The 26,863-nt window shown below is 36.0% G+C and overlaps 1 protein-coding gene across 1 annotated transcript in view; it reads left to right on the top strand.

Moving 5' to 3' along the window:
• PLPPR5 (phospholipid phosphatase related 5) overlaps positions 1–22,499 on the top strand; it is a 121,463-nt gene extending 98,964 nt beyond the window's left edge. The window contains exon 8 of the mRNA XM_077906988.1: positions 21,761–22,499. Within this exon, the coding sequence (XP_077763114.1) occupies positions 21,761–21,793 (33 nt within the window). The 3' untranslated portion in view covers positions 21,794–22,499. The remainder of the gene's footprint in view (positions 1–21,760) is intronic.
• Positions 22,500–26,863: the final 4,364 nt, after the last annotated feature.

The following is a 26,863-nucleotide window of genomic DNA, read 5'->3' as shown; positions in this document are numbered from 1 at the left end:
ATAACGATCCAGTTTCATTCTTTTACATGTGGCTGTCCAGTTTTTCCAACACTATTTCCTGAAGAGACTGTCCTGTCCTTATTGTATATTCTTGCCTCTGTTGTCACGAATCAATTGATCATATGTTCATGAATTTATTTCTGGGCTCTCCATACTGTACTATTGACATATGTTTCCATTTTTATACCAGTACCATTCTGTTTTGATTACTATAGTTTTTTAATATAGTATGAAATCAGGGAGTCTGATACTTCTAGTTTTGTTCTTCTTTCTCAAGATTGTTTTGGATATTCAGAATCTTGTGTTTTCATAGAAATTTCAGGATTGTTCATTCTGTTTCAAAATGCCAATGGAATTCTGATAAAGGGATGCCTGGGTGGCTCAGTCAGTCATTGTTCTGCCTTCTGCTCAGGCCATAATCTCTGATCCTGGGATGGAGCCCCACATCAGGCTCCCTGCTCAGTGGGGAGTCTGCTTCTCTCCCTGCTTCTTCCTTTCCCCCACTGCTAATGCTTTCTCTCTCTCTCTTTCTCTTAAATAAATAAATAAATAAATAAATAAATAAATAAATAAATAAAATCTGTAAAAAAAGAAAAAAATTTTTGATAAGAATCGCATTGGATCTAGAAATTGCTTTGGGTAGCATGGGCATTTTAACAGTATTAATCTTCCAATCCATGAACATGGAATATCCTTCCATTTATTCGCTTTCTTCAATTTCTTTCATTATTGTCCTGTAGTTTTCCGTGTACAGGTCTTTCCCTCCTTGATTAATTTTAATCCTACACTTTGTATCCTTTTTTATTCAACTGTGTTTCTTCATCTTTCTTTCTAATAGTTTGTTATTAGTATATAGAAATGCAGTGGATTTTTGTATATTGACTTTTTTGTATATTGATTTTGTATCCTGCAATCTTATTGAATTTGTTCATTAGTCCTAAGAGTTTTTTGGGCGTAGTCCTTAGTTTTTTCTACATACAGCATTATGTCTTTTGCAAGTAGTGAAAGTTTACTTCTTCCTTTTCAGTTTGGATTTACTTCTTTTTCTTGCCTAATTGCTCTAGCTAGGAATTCCAATACTATATTGAAGGGAAGTGGTCATGGTGGCATCCTTGTCTTGTTACTGATCTTAGAGGAAAAGCTTTCAGCTTTTTCATTGGGTATGAAGTTAGTTCTGGGCTTGTCATATATGGTCTTTATTATATTGAGATATGTTCCCTCTATACCCACTTTGTTGAGAATTTTTATCATAAATGGATGTTGAATTTTGCCAAATGCTTTTTTATATATCTATTGAGATGATCATGTGATTTTTATCTTTCATTTTGTTAATGTGGTATATAACACTAATTGATTTGTGGGTGTTGAACAATCCTCGCATCCCTGGAATAAATCCAACTTGATTGTGCTGAATTATCCTTGTAATGTGTTGCTAAATTTGTTTTGCTGAAATTCTGTTGAGGATTTTTACATCTATGTTCATAAGGTATATTGGCCTATGATATTTCCAGTGGTATTCTTTTTAGTTTCAGCATCAGTGTAACGCTGGCTTTGTAAAATATGTTTGGAAGTGTTCTTCCCTCTTCTGTTTTTTTTTTTTTTTTTTTTTTTTTAGTTGAGAAGAATTGATATTAATTCTTTTTAAAATATTTGGTAGAATTCACCAGTGAAGCTTTCTGGTCCTAGACTTTTGTTTGGCGGGAGGAAAGGAGATTACTGGTTTAATCTTCTTACTAGTAAGATTTTCTAGTTCTTTATGATTCCATCTTGGAAGGGTGTATGTTTCTAAGAATTTATCCATTTTTTCTAGGTTGTTCAATTTATTGGTGTCTAATTGTTCACTTATGATCCATTGTATTTTTGTGGTACAAGTTATAATACATCTTTCACTTCTGATTTTATTTATTTGAGTCCTTTCCCTTTTTTCCTGATGAGTCTAGCCAGAGGCTTGTCACTCTTATTTATCTTTTCAAAGATTCTGCCACTTTTGATGAAAATTCATGGAGAGTCTTTTATGGGATACTTACAAAGAAAGAAAATGTCATGTCATTTTGATTGACCAGTCATCTTCTGGCAAAGTTTGTTTTTAGTTAGATGCCAATTCTGGTCAAAAGAGTTGACTTAGTGTGTTCAGGCTGCTATATCTAAGTGCCGAATAAACAATAGATATTTATTCCTCAAGATCTGGCAGCTGGGAAGTCCAAGATCAAGAAGTCAGCAAACCTAGTGCTTGGCGAGAGCCCATTTCCTGTGTCCTCACATGGCAGAAGGAGTTAGGGGGCTCTCTGGAGTCTCTTTTATATGGACACTAATCCCATTCATGAGGGCCCCACCCTCATGACCTTATCACTTCCCCAAAGACCTTCCTTCCAAATACCATCACACTGGGGGTTAGGTTTCCACACTGAATTTGGGGAGAACAGAAACATTCAATCTATAGCAGGAGTTATCTAACTATCCCAATGATTTACAGTGGAAAAGGCTAACTGCTAGGCAGGCTGTCACTAAGAAAATTGTCCCTGTACTCTCACTCCCGGGTACAGGCTGACTTTGCATCTGTGGCATTTGCCTGTTTTCTCTTCAGAGATTTCTCTTGTCTATAATTAATGAATAAGGAGTACATTGACATTCCTTCCAGGGATTCTCCTGGGTCAAGCTGCATTCATCACAGCAACAAAGCACTGAGCAATTTTGTCCTTTTCCTTCTTTCTTTCTTTCTTTCTTTCTTTCTTTCTTTCTTTCTTTCCTTCCTTCCTTCCTTCCTTCCTTCCTTCCTTCCTTCCTTCCTTCTTTCTTTCTTTCTTTCTTTCTTTCTTTCTTTCTTTCTTTCTTTCTTTCTTTCTTTCTTTTCTTTCTTTTTCTTTCTTTCTCTTTCTTTCTTTCTTTCTTTCTTTCTTTCTTTCCTTTCTTTTCTTTCTTTTTCTTTCTTTCTTCTTTCTTTCTCTCTGCTTTTTCTCACTCTAAGGCAAACCACTGGCATTCAGATTTGAATAGGTTAGCATAGGTAAGCATATGCAAATAATAATGTGTGCATCTGCATTATTGATTTTAACTGATGCTATAAGAAAATCTAAGGAAAGGAATACTTTAGCAAAAGAACAAAAAACTCTTAAATATATATGAAGATGAATGGGATTTGATAGAAAAGGGTGTATTTGTAATAAATCTAAGAGTTTATATCTACATACGTGTGTTAAGGCAGTTAGGCCACGATAATCACTTAGAGCTAATTTGAAATAATCTTGAGAGTTAACTTAGTGAATATAACCAGGTATAATAGATGCTTTTTTGAGAAAATAATTTTGTTTCTATCTAAACCTAGGCACTATTTTTTCTTAGGTTTAAGTGATCTTATCAAGTGAGTCAAAAGGAATTCCCTTTTTTCAATAACACAAAAGGGAAGATAATGATAGGGATAATTTCCAAGATTACAGTTTTGTATTTTAGGTAAGGGACTTTTCACCAACCTACACTACCCAAGAAGCTCATAGTGTAAAAGCACACCCTGATTAACAGAACTATCACCTAAATGAAAGTGGTAAGCCATGATGACATTTCCAAAAATCTAAAAATGTCATGTGTGTATTATTACAGATGGAAATTACCATGTTTAATTCCCATGGCTATTGCAAGGGAAAATAATATGCATAGGAACATTCTAAGAGAATTCACAATGAGAAGCATATGCATTGACCTTTACATTTACTGTTTTGCAGATTATAAAATCACAAGGGTCAAGGAGAAGCCTGAGCTGAAATTAAGGCAGAGTGGAGGTGGGGGGCAAATGGAGAGCCAGGCTTTTACAGCTGGAAATCCTGAATTTAAAGCCTTTTTTGATTACCTAATAACTAGGTGGTATTAAAGAAATTATTCCTCCTTAACTGAAAAATTGGTACAATAATGACTCCCTTGTAGGGTAACTGTTGGAATTAACAGATCACAAATAAACTTCTTGGTACATTGTAGGTGGTTAGCACAAGTTAGTTCCCACCTTCAATAATATGATTCCCTTAATAGGATTTTCATCTTATCTCAGACTAGGAAACTCCAATAGATGTATTTCATAGACTTAAAAGTTTATACAGATTTTCTATGTCATACATAGCACAAGTGGCAGAAAATATTATAGTATAAAATTTTGCATACATTAGTGTCATAGCAATAGCAAAACAATCCTGTGGTTTCTTGCCAAGACAAATATGATTATGCATTACGTGCTCTCTGTGATAAATTCCTTTGAGGTTTCAGAATGTTGTGCATGAATAACTACGGCAATCTATTTAAGATTTAGTTGCTTTCCTATAATGCAAATCTTTGTTTTACAGAACTGCTGAACTGTATATAAATGTTATATAGGACCTTGTCAAAACAATTTTATTAGTGATCAGATATTGGAATAGTTAGTGAAACTAAATATATTCATATTTTAGGCATTTTTCCTCGATCTAAGCTTTGAACACTAATGAAAAATATTTGAAGTAAATGAGTGTTTACATGCTGTACTCTGTTCTCATTTGTTAAATTTAATTTTGCTTAAAAAAAGTCAATTGAGAAGGGAAGCTTAAAAATTCCAACAGACATCAACATTTTAGGTTAGAAAAACTAACACATTCTGTTATTACTTTGCCATATGTCATTTTTCCTATTTATGTTCCCATATATTTAGTATTTTTCCACACTATTTATAAATCATAATATACTACATAAAGAATAAAAGCCAGATTTTTTTCAGTTATCTAAATTTGCCTTTTATAAAAGCAACTTTTCAATAAATTACTTTTGAATATAAACATGCTTCCTCATCTTATTTATGTGAATAAATATACAGTTGATGACTGCATCTTTAAATTATGTGATTCTTGCAGTCAGCAGTTAAGGAGAGAATAAAACAATGATAGATTAAAAAATAATCCTTGATACACACACAATTAATTATACATAGGAAACAGCTCCTACCCATTCATTCCCCTCTTCTCTCAGATTTGTTCCCAAATGGTGGACTGTCCTAGAGACATGTATGGAGGCCTTCAAAACTGATCAAGAGCACCGTGACACTATGAACGCTTTTTGTAGAGAAAATGTAAACTTTTATATTAATAAAACTAGGAAAATAAACAATGAACTCATTCACAGTTTTATGAAACAACCATAATTTTTTGTTGTTTCTATCAAAGAAGCAAGTAATTTGTGTATATTGTTTAAAATGTCAACGTCTGGCAAGCAAAACAAAGGTAGATAGAAACTATCCATATCCCATCACAGTGATCACTGGAAACTTTTTCTTCTTTTTTAAAAAAGATTTATTTATTTGAGAGAAAATGTGCACATGCACGTGTGTGCATGCATTGGGAGGGGGATATAGAATCTCAAGCAGACTCCCCACTAAGCATGGTGCCCACTGCCCCAGCTCTATCCTCTCTCCATCTTAGGATCCTGAGAGCATGACCTGACCTGAAATCAAGAGTCAACTGACTGAGTTGGCCCTGGAAACACTTTCTTAAGTAGCCTTAATGATCCCGTGAGTCTATATGTGGATTTGTATATAGTACGGGATTTCCCTGGATGTTCTTTTCTGTAGTCTGCTTTTGTTTGGACAACAGTATATCAAAGATATGAATACAGATCAATAAATATAATACTCATATCAAGCATATGAGTAAAAGCTAATCTTTAGACGAGCTTAATATGTGTCTGCAAAGAACTTCACACATTAAACATCATCTTATTTATTTATTAAAATTTTATTTATTTGAGACAAAGAGTGAGAGAGAGCATGAGACAGAGGGAGAGGCAGAGGGAGGGAGTAGCAAACTCTCTGCTTAGCAGGGGCCCTGATGTGGTTTTGATCCCAGGACCCTGAGAACAGGCCTGAGCCGAAGGCAGACTCTTAACCAATTGAGCCACCCAGGCCTTGTTTTATTTTTTATAGAAACTATTTAAGTATATCTTATTATTTCTGTTTTACAGAGAATGAGATATAGAAAGGTTAAGTAACCTGCCCAAGGTTACACACCTGGTATGTGTTCTGAAACAAGAATACAGAATTGTATTTTCCGTTTTCCATTTCCAAATATGTTTCATATTTATCACTTCAAGAGCTCAAGCTCATAATCACTCTGCTATACAATATTACACAATTATACTGAAAAAGTTCTAATTCATATAAATTAACCACTACCTTTGTTAGGCATAGGAGATTCTTTCCACTTCCAGTTTCCCATAATTATAAACAATAATAGGGTTAACATCTCTAAAACAGATATCTTTGTAAGTTCCATAATAAGTTATTTAAGATATATTCATAGAAGTGGAAATGCTCAGAAAACAAGGATGGGTACTCTTCAGGCTTTTGGTGTGATTCATATTTTTATGTCTCCAACAATGGAGAATATTACTTTTAATAATCCTCACCAATCTCATAGGTCAAAAATAAATGTTGTACCTCATTTAATTTGTACCTTTTAAATATCCTCCCATACATATATTTTATATTTTTCTTTTGAAACAATGAAATATTGAAGCAATAATTCAATAATTGACAAACCAAATCCTAGATACCATTTGGCTTTTAGACTTAGTTCATATTGTAGCTAATGGTTTCAATATTTGAGGGGAGGGTATTAAAGGCGTACTTTACATTCTATAAAAATTCTTTCTTTTTTTGGCATATAGTTTTATGAGTTTTTGTCAAGTACATACCATCATATAATCATCACCATAATCAAGTTATAGAACATTTCCATCACCCTAAAAAGTTCCTTCCTTTCCCTTGTTGGTCAAACCCCTCCTTCAACCCCCAACTCCTGCAACCACTAATCTGTTTTCTGTTCCCATAGTTTTGCCTTTCCCAGAATACTGTGTAAATGGATGCGCGCCGTCTGTAGCTATTTGAATCTGACTTCTTCCACTTGGCATAATGCATTTGAAATTCATTTATGTTATAATTTACACTGGTAGGTTATTTTTTCCTTTTTATTGCTATTATTCTGTCATATGTATGTACCACCAATTGAAGGATATTTGCGTTTAAGTTTTTCACAATTACGAATAAAGCTGATATAAAAATCCATGTACAAGTTTTTGTGTACATACATATTTTTCTAAATCTTGGATAAACACCTAGGAATAGGGATTGTGGTTTTATAGTAAATGTATATTTACCTTTACAAAAATATTCCAAAGTATCTGTGTCATGGCTCATGATACTTAAGGTTTTGAAAGGTTCTGAAATGAATCTTGATGTGACTCATCTAGATTTTTATCAACTGGTACCTTCTGGTGAAAATAGGCAAGTTTTATTTACTTACTTGTTTTAATTTTTTTTTCAAATTTTTATTTAAATTTGAGTTAGTTAACATATAGTGTAATGTTGGTTTCAGGAGTGGAATTTAATGATTCATCACTTGTATATAATACCCAGTGCTCAACAACAACATGTCCTCAAAAAAGGGAAGCTTTTTTTTTTCTTTCTGTTTTTTTTTTATGATAGTCACACACAGAGAGAGAGAGGGGGGCAGAGACATAGGCAGAGGGAGAAGCAGGCTCCATGTACCGGGAGCCTAACGCGGGATTTGATCCCGGGTCTCCAGGATCGCGCCCTGGGCCAAAGGCAGGCGCCAAACCGCTGCGCCACCCAGGGATCCCAAAAGGGAAGTTTTAAAATGAGTTTTAATCAGCTCCTGGTTGTACAAGAATTTGTCATGCACTTGACCCGTTACCATGTCCTCTGATTCTTCTGTCAAGTAGCACTGAGGTGCTTATATAGCAAATCTAAAGCATTTTAAAAAGTTAAAGAGAAATGAAATAGTAATCCAATTAGGTAGATTAAAATGCCAGTGTAAAACAAGGCCTGGGTACAATTTATGGAAGAGTTACCTTTCTTATTATCATTTGTTATATGTAGTAAAATTTTACTTGTAATTAGATTTATAATATATGAGATATGTAACAAATACCAAATAAGAAGCACTATGGTACATTTCCCAGGATCCATGAGCTTACAGTCTAGTGGGAAGATCAATAATCTTATGAGCAAATATGGGACAGGGTGATGAGAGCTGTGCTAGAGGAGGGCATAGAGGGTGACCTACCTAAACGTAGCAATGCTTGCAGCATCCTCTCAAGGAACAGCCGAAGGACTGTTAGCCAAGTGAGGAGGAGAGAGAAGATAGAGGAATCAGCTTTTTCAAAGATTTTGTTTGGCAGGTGAGATAAGAGCATGGAGGCAAGAGACTTGAGGGTTCCATTAAAGAGTGTTCAGGTGGGATCCAGAATGAGGGTAAAAGAAATTGAATTGAGAAGGGACAAGATGGGCTGGAGCATAGTAACAGATTAGTGGTTGGGAAATTTCAAAAATGGCCAAAGAAACTTTGTAGTATAAAGGAGGTAGGACAGGAGGTAAACTGGGGTTTTACATTTCTAAAATTTTATTTGTTTATTTGAAAGAAAATATGAGTAAGAGAGAGCACACAAGCCAGAGGTGTGGCAGAGGGAGAGGGGGAAGCAGGCTTCTGAGGAGGGAGCCCGACGTGGAACTCAATCCCAGGATGCTGGGATCATGACCTGGGCACAAGGCAGGTGCCTAATGACCTGAATAACTCAGGTGCCCTGGGGCTTTACATTTTCAACGTGGTTGATGGTTGGGAATATAGTTGTGAACATGTGCCACAGGTCATTAGAGTTAGGGAGGTTAAGAAACTAAAGATAAAGAACATGGATACCCGCATCTACTAAGTACGCAAGTCCATTAATATTAATAGACTCACATAGAGCTTCATGTCATTGTGCCGGGAGACACTGAGTTACAGTGAAACCCAGTCTCTGCTGCAGATCCCAACACCTTTCTGCACTTGCTCTAAGCAAGGAATAGAATGTGCAGTTATTCTCAGAAATTTTTGAACATAACAATTTTATTTTCAGTGGGAATCATTCAGGATTATTGCTTTTTAAAGCAGTGCTCTTTTTACCAGAGAAATGGTAGTTTTTTTTTTTTTTAAGATTTTATTTATTTATTCATGAGAGAGAAAGAGAGAGGCAGAGACACAGGCATAGGGAGAAGCAGGCTCCTTGCAGGGAGCCTGATGTGGGACTCAATATCAGGACCCCAGGATCATGCCCTGGGCCAAAGGCAGGCACTCAACCGCTGAGCCACCCAGGGATCCCCCAAATGGTAGCAGTTTTAAAGAGAACTTCTTTCATACACCTGACAGTGTGTACATTGCTAACTAATCACTTTACAACACCTTTAGACAGTGATTCTCAGACTGGTGTAAAAGGGAATCCTTCCCTTATAGCATTTGTGCAAAGGGCACATTTCTGGGATGCACGCCCAGAGATTCTGATCCAGTAGGCCTGGGTGTGGTTGGGCCTGGGGATCTGTAGTGTATCAGCCACCTCAGGTGATGTGGATATGGAGTCAGCTGTGGCCTGGATTCAGCTGGGCCTGCAGATCTTCTGAAACAGTAGTGTTCAATATTGGCTAAGCATTAGAGTCATCTGGAGGGCCTTTAAAACTACCATTGACCAGACCATGCCTCAAACCAATTAAATCCAAGTCTCTGGTGTCATGTCAGTATTTTTTTAAAGCCCCCACATGATTTCCAGCATGCAGCGGAGATTGAGAACCCGTGCTCCTAAACATTCAAGCCTTAAATCCTTGGCTCCTCGGACTTGGAAATACTTCATAAGATCTATAGCTAATGCTCCAGTAAAAGCCCGGGCTGTCTGTGGTTTAATTAGCTCATCAGTGAAAGCCACCTAGAGACTTCTTCTTCCTCTGGAGAGTAACGATTCTCTCAGAAAGTAGCTTTTAGCCCCTGTCTCCAAATAGTACCAAAAAGAAATTCCAGAATAGAAACAAAGCTCTGAGTGAATGTGAAACTCTGAGCTGAAAAGCGAACCTCGGTAGAGGAAGAAATGGTTCAAAACAATCTTCTTTCCCATGAGAACCCTGGTTTTATCACATTTCAGCGTTTATGTCTTTATATCCCCAACTTCTTAAAACATGAAACTGTTGAGCATCTTTCAATCTGCTTCACAGCCTAAGTTTGAGGTTCTCTAGTAATTTCTTCTCAAGCAGACCTAACATTGTTTCTCTTTTACTGAAAATACCAGCTTCACAATCTACCAGGAGGAAAACTGAATGTGACGAAGGTCCTAGAGCACATGCTCCAAGCATTACTCCTTTCCCTCCTTCTCTGTTGTGCCTACTTTGTCTCCCTCCAGGGACACAACGAACAAACAAAGGAAGCAAATAGTAAAATACAGAGGGCCAGTATTTAAGAGTATGGCATTCCTTTACCCTCCCATGATGAAATAAATGTAGGCTGCATCTATACAACATCAGAATTGTTAATTATTATAGGACCATGATTCGCTATCCTAAACCTTAGTGCTAGATTTTTTTCAGTATTCAAAATATTTTATATTTTAGGGGAAAATACTGTGTATTTTGTTATACAAGCAGGGTCTTGGGCAGCACTTTGTAATCAAAGATGAATATTTCTGCAGCACAACATAAAATATAAATTACCTCACAGCATAAATTACCTCACACCATAGAGTATAAATTGTCTCAAAGCAATTCACCACCAAATGAATTTGCACCAATCTTATAAGAAACATTTGGTTTTAAAGTTTGTGTGAGGGATCCCTGGGTGGCGCAGCGGTTTGGCGCCTGCCTTTGGCCCAGGGCGCGATCCTGGAGACCCGGGATCAAATCCCACATCGGGCTCCCAGTGCATGGAGCCTGCTTCTCCCTCTGCCTGTGTCTCTGTCTCTGTCTCTCTCTCTCTCTGTGACTATCATAAATAAATAAAAATTAAAAAAAAAAAGTTTGTGTGGATATTGGAATTGTAGACTGCAACATTGTGAAATTCCAGCCAGCTATAATATATATGTATTTCTTTCTCTTTGTGCTTTTTGTTTCTTTTTTCTTTTATTTTTTCATCTTGTTACCCTGTCTTTATAGAAAATTATATATGTTCGAGTAGAGACAAGGAACTTGGTTCATATAATCTCATTTAATCTTAGCAAGAATCCATTCAAATGGGTATTATTATTTCCATTTCACAGATGAGAAAGTTGGGTCTCTCTGAAGGGTTAACTTGCTTGTGAAAATTTCAGTTGTTGTGAAGCCCACCTTCGACACTTGACATTCCTACCACTTGACCACAGAGTCCACTGTACCACACTGCTTCCTTACCAATAGAGGTGAAGACATAAATCATTGAATTAAAGACATTCTATGCACAGATCTCATTTTATGTTCAGGTTAAAAACCTGAGCTGATTGCTGACAACCTCCTATTAGAACAGAAAAGCTCTTAATGATCATCTTGAAAGAAAGAAACTGGAATAGTATTTAGCCTCAGCATTTGGTCTAATAATAGAACAACATAGAACTTGAAGTAAACTAGTACTTTGTCCAAGTCAGTCAGTCCACATTAAATAAGCATTTAAATAATGAATAAAACACATTTTGTAGGTGTCCCGAATCCAACCCATTGAGAATGGTCAAGAAGAAACTTCACAGGGAAGGTCCTTTAAAGACTGTTTTGCAAGGCTCTTCAGCTGGATACTGGGACTAAGCCACTGCGAACATCTTCAATTAAGGCAATAAACGTATGTGCGCTAGAGCGCACTGGCCTTGAAGTTGGGTTGCAAAGCTAAGGCAAATACAGAAAATGTCCTTCTGTGCAGGTTTCTATTATATCCAAAACTCGAGGTACTTGACTATTGTTGTTATTATTTTACCTTCCAAATGTATTTTTTAAAATTTTTTACTTAATGGGAATTTGGCATTCCTCAACTAAATAGCCCGTAATAATAATGGCTTTTTTGTTTTTCCTATCTGAAGTGCTCTTTTTACATTTCCCTCATATTTTCTTAAAGGGAAATGGTGAGTGGCATGTCTTGTCAAGTGACATGTCATCTCCACATTGTCGTAAGTTGATGATAGTTTTGTTTTAAATAACATCTTTTTAAATAAGTGTAATTTCTACAAAGGGAAGTATAGAAGAAATAGTAAAATAGAGATTTTTATATAGAACTTAGAGCTTCAAAAACTGGCATACTATATAGACTTTAGAATTTACCGAATTTAAGAATCCAAAACTACTTTTCAAAAACAAGTGCTTGTTTTTCCACGGGACCTCTGCACTCAAGGACTGAATTCGGTATTTTGCACTCTGATTTGCTGTGGACTTGAATGAACACTTTCTAATGGATGCAGCACCTTTTAATCTTCAACTTCTTGAGCTCAAACTCTGCCATCTGTACTAGAAACCTCTGTGTGTATAGTGCAAAAAGCAGTAATTGCACTGATCAAAAACCTGACCACTTTCTTCATGTGACTCTGATAAACTATTATGCATGAATTTTTAGTTTGCCTACTACATGCTTTCAGTATTATCTACTAATAGGATTTAATATTGCAGATTAAGAATTCAGCCAGATTAAAAGGGGAAACCTCTCGTTACCTGGTTTTGCCTCATAAGAAATGCATTTCTCAAGACAGGTGACCTGAAAATAATAAATGCAATTCTGGCTTTTTCTATCACTGAGAAAAACGCTGACCGGAAGTGAGCACTACCATAACTTCCTTCATAGGAATTATGCCATGTGTATATTTCAAATTATGCATTTACATACGTTGCTAATGTAATTTTTATAAGATAGAATCAGAGTGTTTTAGGGATGGTAGAGACCTTAAATAATTACCCTTGTACTTTCTCTAGATTCCTTCAGGGAAAAATCACCCCTATGTTAAAGAGATTTAATCTTAGTTTTTAAATCTTACTCAGCTAAGTAATCCATCTCCTTCATTCTGTGGTGTGAGTCCATTTGCTCGTAGTGAAATTGATGAACAGATGGCCCCCATGCTCTCTGTATACTCCTTTCATGTACTTAAAACCTATTATTAAATTTCCCTTTAATTTTCTCTTCCCTATGTACAGTCACTTTAATGTTTTATTTTCATCTGTTTAATCTCTCTGCTAATGCCAACCTTTAAATGTTAAGCCGCAAGCAGCATCCTTCTAATTCCAGTAAGACAGAAAAAAAATCATCTCAGAAGTTAAAACTTAAATGTGATGTGAAACTAAAAGGGTGCTAATTGGAAAAAGCGGGAGTTGAGATCTAAAAATGTAGTAGGTCTGGAAACTGTAGTCTAACTTGATAATGACTTAGCTTAATGCAAAGGGTAATATTGTTTGGACTCAATGGGCAGTGAAAGGAAAATCCAGTGACCACTGAAACATGATTTTAAAGGCCCAGACTGAACCCAGTATTTCCTAGTTCTCCATAGTACACTTCGAGATACACATCTGATGCCATATATCTTAAGTGTCCTTACACCCCTGTTTGGGACCATATCAATTCCAGCCTATTGTCCTCTTTGTATTATTAGCAACCCTCTTTAGGGTTTAGATCATAATGTACAGATAGCCCTACATCCACCACAATATTCTTTGTCACTCTCTTCAGCTTGCACTTGTCACTTGGCTTTCCTCTGCTTCTGTCCTGCTTTGCACTGATTATTAGTGATTTGTTTCTGAAACTTTCTCTGTTTTATTAAGGTCTTTTAATATTTCAGTTCTACCTTCCAAGGTGATGGTCGTCTCCTTCACTTAAGATCATCTTCAGCAAAATTAATGGGCCGTGTAGACACTTGATTACTTGGGCCAGTGACCTTCAGAACACCAACCATTTTCTCTCTTTTGTCTCCTTTCCTTTATTTCTGTTGTCACCTTTTCACTCCTTTCCTACCCACCGTTGCCACTGACCGGTTAATCTTCAATTTATATCTTAACATCTCTCCAGCAATTACTATGTGCTAGGTCCTGTCCAGAGGTACGACACCCCCGCCAGTTTTGTAGTGAAACACTGTGTATCAGATTGTATTTTCTCAGTTCACAGGTTTCAAGTTCCCACAGGGCCACTGGAAATAAAATTATGATGTCCTGTTTGCACAGGTCTGATGGCTTTTATCCAATCACAGTGCATCATAAAGCTCTGACAATCCTTTTTGTCCTAAAGTCATGCTTGTGCTTTTGTAAGAGAAAATCAAGAAGACTTAGAGATGAGTTACTGAGTTCCCCAATGTTTTCATCTTGCATTTTTAAAACGAGAAATTACAGTTTCTTAGGTGTTCTTGGGAGTTAGTCCTACTGTTTTTCTTTAGGCTTCAGTGAGTCAGACCTGGAAAATAATGCTGTAAGCACTAGTCAGTGATATTCTTCTAATTATGGTTTAATATGCCTAAATTTGGTGCAAATGAGTTTTAATTTCTTCACACACATTTTGTGAGTGTTTTAACTAGTTAAGATGCTTTCACTTGAAACGTTCTACATATACATGGAAGAAATTTCATGGCATGCATTCATTACATGAAATTCTGTTTATGATGTCCTTGACTTAAGAAGAGTCAATACGGAAAACTACTACAAAAAACACTTCAAGCAGGTAATATGATGGTAAAATCCTTTTGTAATGCTGCTCTTATTGGTTGGGGCTGTCAAGTTTATTACATCTTGATGTAACCCTATATGTAACATGATTATGTCATATCAATTTTCCACTGCAATATTTCAGAAGCCATGATCTGGCCCTCTGCATATCTGAATCCATTTAAATAGTAGCCCTTCCACAGGGTGTTTTTGGTGCATAGCTCTGTTGCTTTAAAGGAGAGGGAGGAAGAAGAGGAGAAGAAAGCCCTGCAAGGAATTCTATAATTGAAGGAAACAACAGAAATTGCAGTCTGCAGTCTTTGATTCATGAATTCAAGACTGAAATGTTTGGAGTGACACTGCCACAATGACAACACAGGTTGCTCCTGACTTTGCTCCCCACTGCCCACAAGAAGAATCACCAAGAGCTGTTTAAGAACAAGACATCACTGAGAGAATCCTAGACCACAGGAGCCTTCAGCTCCTCCAGTGAGCAAAGAGAATCCCAAAGGGGAACCAGCTCCCCCAACCCCCAGAACTGTGGGTTGCTTTGTAGGAATCCCTATTCTGATCTCACACCATGGGAATTGCTGGGAAATCTGCGGGCTCAGCTATGGGGAATCTGCATTTGATAGAGAAGCAGCGAGGGGCTTGCAACAACCAGCCCACGGATCTGGGCAAACCAAATTCATACCTGCAATGCCCAAGTAGTAATCCCAACCAGCAGTTTGAGTAATCTCCAGGACCAAACTGAGGGTGCACTCTGACTAGGGGGATCAGTGGGGTGTGGATCTGCCCAATCCAGATCCTTAAATGAGGACTTCTGCCGGCCTGCAAGCCTGGTTTCCCCACACCCAGGTGAGGAGCAAAGTGTCTTCCAGCCCCTTTGGTCCAGAAGGGCTGGCGACAACTTCTGTAAGCAGTGTGGCCCAGCGATACCTGAGAGACAGGGAGGCAGAGCAGAGAGAAAGCCAGGACTGGGCATGGAGCATTCCTGTGCTTCTGCCCAGGCAAGGACGCAGCAACATAACCTCACCTGCTGTGGAGAGCGTCCTTTGTTCCCATCTAACCAGAAGGACTAGAGACAACGGAAGCTATCCAGCCCAGTAGCATTAGACAGACAAGAGGCAGATAGGCAGAGCTGACAGTATGTAGAACAAAGCCTTTGGCGTGTTAGGTCAGGGAACTTGGGGTATAGGTCAGCTGGAGTTAAGGTAAGAAATAGAGCTTTACCAACTTTAGAGCTACTTCTCCTGCTGTGTCCAGGCAGGGAACCGAATTCATACCGCACTCATCACTGAATACAGCCTTCAGCCTGTCCAACAAGGGAATGAGAGCAAGCTCCACCTGCCCAAGGACTTTACTAGCAGACACAACCAGAAGCCCAAACTGAACTGACTGGTGAGGAACTATTCTCTGCCAAAACAAACCTGTAAAATCTGGAAGAGGAGTCTAATTATTGAAATGCACAGATACCAATCTAAGGAATCAAGGATCACCAAAAAATCAGGTAAATATGGTACCACCAAAGGAAACTAATAAAGTTCCCAAAATATCTCTAAATAAATAGAGATCTATGAACTGTCAAAGAATTCAGAATAACCCTCTTTAGGATGTTTAGTGAACTACACATTAAAATTAAATAAATAAATAAATAAATAAATAAATAAATAAATAAATAAATAAAATTAAATATAGTCATAGATTCTGCCATATGGTAACAATGGTACCTAATTCACTTAAAACTCTAGTTTAAAAGTTAAAAAAAGAACATAGTAAAAAGAACCTTAACTACAATAATCTGTTATTTCACAACATAAAACATATAACTTGTAATAGCACTAACCTAAAACGTGAAGGAGAGGAAAAATAAAAGTATAAAGTTTATAAATTCTCCACAAGTTAACTTATTATCAGTTTAAAATAAGTTATAAGTTTAAGATATTTTGTATGTGCCTCAAGGTACCCACAAGGGAAAATTCTGTGGAAATTAACACAAAGGAACACAATAAAGAAGTTAAAGCATTCTGGTACCAAAAAAACATCAAAACACAAAAATGACAGCACGATAAAAACAAGGAACAATGGATTTATTTTTTTAAAATGGCAATAGTACATTTTTACCTATCAACAATTACTTTAAATATAAATGAGCTATGTTTTACAATTTAAAGACATAGAATGGCTGAGTGGATTTTTTTAAAAAAAGATCGAACTATATGCTGCCTGTAAGAGATTCACTGTAGCCTTGAAGACACTCAGAGATTGAGAATGACAGGATGGGAAAAGACATTTCAAATAAATGGCAATTAAAAAAGAGCAGAGATGGCTCTGCTTATATCAGACAAAATAGACTTTAAGCTAAAAATGGTAAATAAAAAAGTCATTATATAATAATAAAGGGGTCAATATATCAATAAAATATACCAGTTGTAAGCATTATACACCCAACATTGGAGCACCCAAATATATAAAGCAAAAACTAATAGAGCTAAAAGTAGAAATAAACAGTAATACAGTAATAGTTGGGGACTTTAATACCTCACTCTCAACAATGGTCTTCCAGACAGAGACTCAGTAAGGAAATAGCAGATTTGAATACTATAGACCAAGTGGATCTAACAGATATATACAGATATCCAACAATAGTAGAATATACATTCTTATCAAGCACACATGGGACATTTTTCTAAGACAGACCATATGTTTGGCTATAAAACAAGTCTTAGCAAATTCAAGATTGAAGTCATGCCAAGGACCTTCTCTGTCCACAATGGGATGTAACCAGAACTCAATAACAGGAAAAAAAACTGGAATTAATGAATACGTGGAAATTAAACAGCACTTTCCAGAACAACCAATAGATCAAAGAAAAAGTTAAAGGAGAAGTAAAGTTTCTTGGGATGAAAGAAAGTGGAAATGCAACATACCAGAACTTGTGGAATGCAGCAAAAGTAGTTCTAAGAGGGAAGTTTACAGCAATAAATGCCTATATTAAGAGAAAGAAAAATCCCAAGTAATCTAACTCACTTTAACGAATGAGAAAAAGAAGAATGAATTGAGCCCAAAGCTATAGAAGCTAGGAGACAATAAAGATTAGAATAGAAATAAATTAAACAAAGAACAGAAAAAAAAAACAATAGAAAATATTAGCCAAATTAAGGATTGGTTCTTTGAAAAGGTAAACAAAATTGACAACCCTTATCTAAACTAACCAAGAAAAAAAGACAAAGGACTCAAATCAAAATTATAAATGAAGAAGAAGATACAGTAGATACTATGGAAACTTAAAGGATCATAAGAACTACTGTGAACAACTATACACCAACTTACTAAGACAGAATCAGGGAGAAATAGAAAATCCGAAAAAACTAATATTAGTAAGGAGATTGAATCCGTAATCAAAAATCTCCCAATGGTGAAAAGCCCAGGACCAGATGGTTTCACTGGTGAATTTTACCAAACATTTAAAGAATTAATAGCAATCCTCAAATTCTTCCAAAACATTAAAGGAAACATTCTAAAACTCATCTTAATAGGTGAACATATCCTAATACTAAAATCAGAAAAAGATTTACTAGAAACGAAAACCAAAGGCCAATATCCCTGATGTCTATACATGTTAAAATTCCCAATACGACACAGGCCTACCTCATTTTATTGTGCTTCTCTTTATTGCAGTGCACAGATACTGTGATTTTTTTTACAAATTAAAGGTTTATGGCAACTTTGTTTCGGGCAAGTCCATCAGTGTTGTTTTTCCAATGAAATTTGCTCACTTAATGTCGCTGTCTCACATTTTGATAATCCTCACAATATTCCAAACGTTTTCATTATGATTATATTTGTTACGGTGATCTGCGGTCAGTGATTATGACTTACTGAAAACTCAGCTAATGGCTAGCATTTTTTGGCAATAAAGTATTTCTTAATTAAGGTATGTTCATTGTTTTTTTAGACATAATGCTATTGCACACTGAATACACTACGGTATAGAATAAATACAACTTTTATATATATTGGGAAACCAAAAACATCATTTGACTCACTTTATTGTGATACTTATTTTGTTGTGGTTGTCTAAAACCAAACCTTCAATATCTTCAAGGTATACTTGTACTAACAAACTGAATTCAGCAGTGCATTAAAAGAATCATTCATCATAAACAAGTGCCATTTATCCCTGGGATGCAAGAATGGTTCAACATATGTGAATCAATCAGTATGATACCACATGTTAATAGAATGAAAGAAAAGAATCACATGATCATTTTAATAGAGAAAAACATTTGACAACATTCAACATCCATTCACAATAAAACTCTTAACACATGAGGTATAAAAGGAATGCTTCTCCACATAATAAAGGCCACATATACCTAGCCTACAGCTAACATCATACTCAGTGATGAAAAGTTGAACACTTTTTCTCTAAGATCAGGAGCAAGACAAGGATGCCCACTCTCACCACTCCCATTACATAGTCCTGGAAGTCCTAGCTAGAGGAGTTAGGCCAAAAAAAAAAAAAAAAGTATCAGAATTAGAAAGGAAGAAGTAGTAAAATTAAAATTTACTCTATTTACAGATGACACGATTTTATAAGAGAAGAACCCTAAAGACTCAACCAAAAGCAGATCTAAATAATGAGTTTAGTAAAGTTGCAGAATACAAAATTAACATACAAAAATCAGTAGCATTTCTATTCACTGACAATTTTTTAAAAAATAAATCAATCCCATTTACAATAGCATCAAAAACAATAAAATACTTAGGAATAAATTTAAGGAGGTGAAAGATCTGTACTCTGAAAACTCTGAGACACTGATGAAAGAAATCAAAGAAGACACAAATAAGTGGGTATCTCATGTTCATGGATTGGAAGAATTAATATTGTTGAAATGTGAATACTACCTTACCAAAAGCCATCGGTGGTTTCAATGCAACCCCTATCAAGATTCCAATGGCACTTTATACAGATTTAGAAAAAAAAAAACACTCCTAAAGTTATATGGAATCACAAAGACCCCAAATAGCTAAAGAAATTCTGAGAAAGAAGAAAAAAGGCATCACAGTTCCTGATACTATACTATAACACAATAGTTATTAATATAATCAAAACAGTATAGTACTGGCATAAGAGACAAATAGGCCAATGGTATAGAATCGAGAGCTAAGAAATAAACACAACCATATATATAGTCAACTAATATTTGATAAGGGAACCAAGAACACTCAGTGGAGAAAAGGTAGGTTTTTTTTTTTTTTTTTTTTTTTTTAGTAAATGATGCTGTTATAATCGAATATTTGCATGTAGAAGAATGAAACTGGACCTAGGGATCCCTGGGTGGCTCAGCGGTTTAGCACCTGCCTTTGACCCAGGGCATGATCCTGGAGTCCCAGGATCGGGTCCTGCATTGGGCTCCCTGCATGGAGCCTGCTTCTGTCTCTGCCTCTCTCTCTCTCTCTCTCTCTCTCTGTGTCTCTCATGAATAAATAAATAAAATCTTTTAAAAAAATAAATAAATACACATCTAAGAGAAAATAAAAAACATTTTTAAAAAACTGGACTTATATTTATACCACTTAGAAAAATTAACTCAAGAGGGATTAAATACTTGAATGTAAGGCCTGAAGCCATGAAAATCCTAGAAGACATAGGAATAAAGTTCCTTGAGGAGTCTTGGCAATTATCTTTCGGATAGGACACCTAAAGTATAAGCAGCAAAATCAAAAATAAATAAGTGGGACTACATCAAACTAAAAAGTTTCTGCACAGCAAAAGAAACCATTAACAAAGTTAAAAAGCCTATGGAATGGGAAAAATATTTTCAAACCATATATATGAGAAGAGGTTAATATATATAATATATATATATATATATATTATATACAAAGGACATGAATAGACATTTCTCCAAAGAAGATATATGAAAAGCCAACAAGCATATGAAAAGATGCTCAACATCCCTAGCCATTAGGGAGATGCAAATCAAAACCACAATGAGATATCACCTCATGTCTTTTGGAATGACCATCATCAAGAAGACAAGAGATAGCAGATGCTGGCTTGCATGTGGAGAAAAGGGACCCCTTGTGCACCACCAGTAGAATTGTAAATTGTTGCAGCCATGGCACATGACCCACCAATTCAACTTTTGGGAATATAGCCAAAAGAAAAACATTAACTCAAAAAGACGTCTGTACTTCATGTTGATAACAACACTATTTACAATAGCCAAGACCTGGAAACAACCTAAGTGCCCATTTATGGAGAGATGTATAGAGAAGCTGTGGTGTGTATACACACACACACACACACACACACACATACACAGAGGAATATTATTTAGCCATAAAAATGAAGAAATCCTACCATTTGTGACAACAGGGATGGACCTTGAAGGCATATGCTAAATGAAATCAGTCAGATAGAGAAAGACAAATACTGTATGATCTCACTTATATGTAGATCCTAAAAAACAAAAACAAAAAACTTAAATTCATACACAGAAAAAAAGAAGAAAAAAGAAGAGATTTGTCTGTCTGAGGTGAAGAGTGTGGGAAGTGGGAATTGGAGGAAGATGGTAAAAAAATAAAAACTTCCAGTACTAGGGATGTAATGTACAACATGATGACTATACCTAATACCACTGTATGACATCTAGGAAAGTTCATGAGAGAGTAAACCCCAAGAGTTCTTAGCATAAGGGAATTTTTTTCCTTTTTTTTTTTCTTTCTTTTAGTTGTATCTATATGAGAAGATAGATGTTAACTAAACCTATTGGGGCAATCATTTCACATCATGTAAATCAAACCATCACGCTGTATGCCTTAAACTTACACAGTGATTTATGTCCATTATTTCTAAATAAAACTGGAAAACAAATGAAGTGTTTAAGCAGATCTTTGTCAACCAGCAAATGCCTTTCAGTCTGAGCATTTCACCAACTCATTGTATGCCAACTGCCTCACTGGGAGCAATTAATGTGAACCTCCAACCCTCAGCATTAAAATTCCATTACCAGTAAGCAGAATATTAGTGTCTGGAATTACCATTTTCTCATCTCCACATTTCAGTGTTAATTGTGACCACGATTCCTTAATCTATTGGGTGAATTAAGAATATTGAATAAAATCTAGAATTAGCCATTAAATGTATGTAATAATACATAGAACTTAAATGCATGTTTCTGCAACTTAAACGTAGATGGGCTACGGATTATATTAAGCTAATGGTCATTTGTAAAGCACTAAATATCTTTCAAAGCCAATTTTCCCAGGACTCTGACATTGTAATTCCTTTCTCTTTTCCAGAACCATATCACCGCCTTTGCAGAAGTCACATGATATTGAAGAAGATGGTCTGTCACTACATTGGACATCATCCCTTTTCACCATCCACTCATAACACCCAAAGTTTGTTTGATTACAAAAGAAATTTATAAAGTTGTCTAATAATTTTTATAATTTTAAAACCAGTGTCCACTTATCTGTTTCCCCCACTAGACTGTGAGCTCCTCAAGGGCAGGACTGTGTCTTTCTTCTCTGTATCCCCAGCACCTACAACAAAACTTGCACAAAGTAGGTGTTAAATAAAATGTGATGACCCAATGAAAAAAATTAGTTCTTAAATAAAACACATTAGTTTCTCGCAGAATCACTGATACTGTGTGAAAAGAAACCTTAACACAAGTCATCTTGTATAAGAAATTCCCTCCATTTCAGTCTAGTTAAGCTTTTTAGTTGCTCATATATCTATTTAGCAGTATACCACATTTCATTTGAAGTGGACTTTGAAAGTCATGGGGGTTTTATGTTATTTTTCAGCATGACATTATTTCCATTCTAACAGATTTCAGTGTGTGAAATTACTTTACTTTTAGAAAGTATGGTCTATACTAAAATAATGTTTGCACATAATAATATGCTATATTTCACTTAAAATACCATTCATACTATACATTCTAAGACTGGTGCTTCTGCTTTTGAAGGGGAAAATGCCAATTTTTACTGTAATAAGTAATGTATCATAATTAAAAATTATTTATTTGGACTTTTGTTCCTGACAACTGTGGTTTAATTGTTGACTTGTAGCTTTTGAATGTAGGCTGTGTGTAGGATATTTTAAGTGACAAAATCTAGCAGTGGTTCCTATGTATTGAGCAATTTTCCACTGAATAAGTGTCTTAAGAAGGGTGAAAGTCTCCATTCTTAGGGTTTTTGCTAGTCAGAATTCCACATAATTTAAACAGGAAAGAACCACACTCTGACACATAAATTAAAACCTGTAAATGCCAGAAATGTGGTTAACACATTTTACTTCGCATTTGTATAGTACTTTATGGTTTACAAAGGACATTTTTATTTATAATTTTACTTAATCCATATAGTAACCCTGTGTAATAATTGAAAATGACTTTAGTTTATAAATGCTAAAAATAAAGCCAAGGCAAGGTGGATAATATGCCTAATTCCAAACAACTAGCGGGAGACACTTAAAATTTAAATTCAGGTTTTCTGACCCCGAACTTGTATTCTTTTCGAATACACCACAGCTGTTGTATCATTTTGGAAACATCAAAACCTTTCAGAGGTCAGTAGAGTCCTGGACAACTGCCTATGTTTTTTAAAAATGAAGAAATATCAAAATAATGTTATAAGACCTATGCTGTATTCTAAATATTTATGTTTTTAAGAATGAACGCTATACAAATATGCAATTATATGGTAACTTATTTTTAATTTTCTTTAAAAATAATGTCAAGAGTCTAGATGTGAGATCTTTTGTAAAGTTGAAACCCAAATCAGGTGTCTGTCCTGCAACCCTCACCCCTGTGCTCTACACCCCACCTCTCAGTAGAGGCCCCAAAAGACGTACCTCACTGAGCAAATGAAATTAAGGATGAAATCATGTGAACATAAGGAAGATGAACCAGGCTATGATTACACCATTAAATGTACTCCTCTACCATAACCTCTCAATCTTTAAAGCCACCCTGAATAGCTTTGTCTTATATGAGCAGTAGTTAATTGACTGAAATGATTCTTCCTCACCTTGACAGTATTAAAAAAAAACTACATTTTCTCTGTAATTTCAACAGAAATCAGCAAATAAATATAACCAAAGACTTGTCTATTATTTCCCCAAATAGATTTTACTTGCTCTTTTCCACCAATATGGGACTTAAAACACTTTTTATAGGGTCAAAATCAGAAAATCCATATTTCTACCAAATTCAGACTTCTATATAGCAATTCAGCATGGTTGGAAATTTAAAATATAAAAAAAAGTTAGAATGCCTTGATCCACTTTAATGACTTTTTAAAGGCAATAACAGTAATGGGGAATTCACTTACAGGGAATGGAAGTGAAAAAGAATGATTGTAATGTCTTCAGAGGCAGGATTACCAGTAAGACTTCTGGAGTCAAATTAGTTCTATAGGTTCCAGAATCAGTTTTCCAAGGAGCCAGTTTGGATTGTTTTTCCTGTGGGAAGCCTTAGCTATATATTCATGTGTAAATGTTGTGTCTTTGCACCTTGCTAAACCAGGTCCAAATACAGGAGTTATAAATTCCTCAGAAACCCAGATTTTATCCAGGATCTGAATAAGATCATCTCACATATTAAATGTTATGGGCTTAAGATTGTGCATTGAATGATCCTGCCATGAGGAAAATTTAGAAGAATAAAAAGATACACATGCATAAAGGCAAAAAGCCAGCACAGAGCCCTGAACTATGATACTATAACTGCAGATAATGAAAAACACCTTTAAGAAAATATTAATTTGTAAATATGTACATATATAGTCTAGTAAAAGCAGGCAAACACATACTTTTCTGATAAAGACATCTTTTTATTCTACTCACTTGGGGCCCAGCAGTATAAATTGGTCAGCCTGAAAATTTTAGTAGTCTCTGTTTGCATGGCAGAAATTCTGCACATGTTCTATCTGATTCCTAAGATTATTTAAAAGGCTCTTTTATGTTAAAAGAGAGGTGAACCTTCTTTGACAGACTTTGTCTTTTCCACTTCTAACTGGGCCTCTCTTTTCTCAGGATCTATCCTAGCCAAATATCACAGTTACATTTACCATACAGTTTCCTTTGTGAAAAAGCAGTAGGGGAGGACATAATTCTCTGCTGTGTATTGTATTTTTCAAATAAAATTTTAAAAATTAAAATAAGTTTTATTCATTTATTCATTCATTCTAAATCCTTTCTTGGGGTAGACAAAGAATACTTGTGTGATAGAAGTCAGATTGTCAGAATGACTGGGGAATGTTTGCAGAGGGATCACAGTGGTTGACATCAGATCAGTTCTCTGGGCAGCTATATGCCGTGGGCCACCTTGGGATCTTTGCCACCTTCTTGTTTGCAAAGAAGCCCCTGAAAGTATCTGAGACACCAAGCAGGAATATGAACTACTACGTAATTTGCTTCCTATGTAGAAGCAAGGTGTTAAAGAATGAATGTAAATGATCTTGTTCTTGCCTCTCAGACACCATTTATAAATTTTGATTGCATGTTTTAAAAAGTTTCCCTGGACATAGACCAAATGGTTCTGTTTTTGCCTTAGAAACATTAATCTCTTAACAATTTGCCAGACATGGGCTTTGAAATGCAGGTTGTGACTTTGGGTTCTTTTAAAACATCAATTAAGGACATTTCTTCCAGATTTTAAGTGAGAGATTTTTTTTCTAAGAAGAAAATAATAAGAGTATTTATATTCATCTTCACTGTTCCCTTTACTTTTTGATTATAGCTGGTTCTTAGTCTGGTAAACCTTGGGACATGATCAAGGTTAATAAGAAAAAGATGTCTTTTCCCCCCACTCCAAGCTTTGTGAACCGTGGATGGATTACAGGATCTAATTTCCAAACTCAGACTGACATTTTCAAATCTGTGGCCTTGCTCATAAGGGCCCTCCAGATAAGAAAATACACAGGAGTGGACAGGCAGCCTCCTTTAGCATTCAGATGAAAACGTGAAGTTCCCATTTCAAAGATGCCATCCTTACCAAGAGTCATCCTCACAAACACCGTCCTGTTTCTTGTTTACCTTATATTATTGCATTTATAAATGTGTGTCCATTTTTTGCTTTGCACTGAAACACTATCATTGTACAAAAGAGGAAAAATTGTTCTCTTCACAGGAGGAAAAAGAGAGAGATTTTTAAATTGATACTAGAAAAAGAAAGATCTTTCCAAACTAGTGAGACACTTTGGGTATTAATCAGGCTTCTCTAGAGGTATTATTGCTCCTACTCAAGAAGGCCCTTCCACCTTCTTCCATTCAGCACATATTTACTGACTGGTTCACACTGGAAATTTGGCAATGTGCCCACTAAACTACATGGCCAGAAAGACAGACATGGTCCCTGTCTTTTCAGATTGAACAACTCAGCAGCCCCAAAACTGATGGTACCCTAAGAGGTCTGTTTAAAGTTAGAATGAGAGAACTGGCTTGGGGTTAGCCAGCTACCCACCTACTCTCAAGACAAAGCAAAGGACACTTTCATAGATTACGGTGACAGTTGAGGTTAACGAAAAAGCATTGCCTCCATAAACAACATGGTATAATTTGGCTATTGCTAAATTTAAGAAGCTCTAACGTCCAATAATCCTCACAAATCTGTGGTTCATTGGAGCCTTTTTTCTAGCCTCAGCTGGCTCATTCGTGCCTTTGTAATCAGGCCAGTAGCTCTGCAGATCTTGGTTAGACGTTCTCACATAATGGGGCTCAGCTGGCTGTCGACTGATCTAGGGTGGCTTCACTTGAGACACTGAACTTTTTTCTGCATGGTCTCTCACCCTCCCTTTGTGCTAGCCAAGGTCCTTCATGGGAGTGGTGGGGAAGGGCAAGACAGAGCAGAAGCATGCAGGCACTGGCACATTGTCACTTCTGTCTCATTTAATTGGCAAAGGCAAGTCTCAAGGCCAGCCCAGGTTCAAGGATTATAGAAGCAGCTGGAAAGTCACATGCAAAGAGGTGGACACAAAGATGGGTGGAGAATAAGAGCCATTTTGCATTCCATGCACCATAAATTTTTAGTGCACCTTATACATGTTTAAGCAGTGCCCCCTTGAATTGAGTTCCTCACCTTATTGAGTACAGATTTTTTCTGATAAGCACAAGACACCCGCAAATGACAAGAGAAAGCGAATACATTGTGTCTGAATAAAAATGTCCACCCCACCCATCACCAACTACACCGCAAAAAATGTCTCTGTGATAAACTGGCTCAAGAACTGCCCATCGAGCTCTTAATTGGATGTGACAGGGAACTTGCTGACGCTCTTCTAGGTTTTCCCAGAAAACTTCCCTAGGTCTTCTCCTATAGTAATAAAGGAAGTAGTCATAATTTTATAAGAAAATGAAGAGACAGAATGAGAAAAGCATCTGAGCAGAAAGAA

Source organism: Canis aureus, chromosome 8 (assembly GCF_053574225.1).
Source record: "Canis aureus isolate CA01 chromosome 8, VMU_Caureus_v.1.0, whole genome shotgun sequence".
Lineage (NCBI taxonomy): Eukaryota > Metazoa > Chordata > Mammalia > Carnivora > Canidae > Canis > Canis aureus.
Note: the sequence above shows the minus strand (reverse complement) of the source record. Positions and strands in the feature narration are given on the sequence as shown.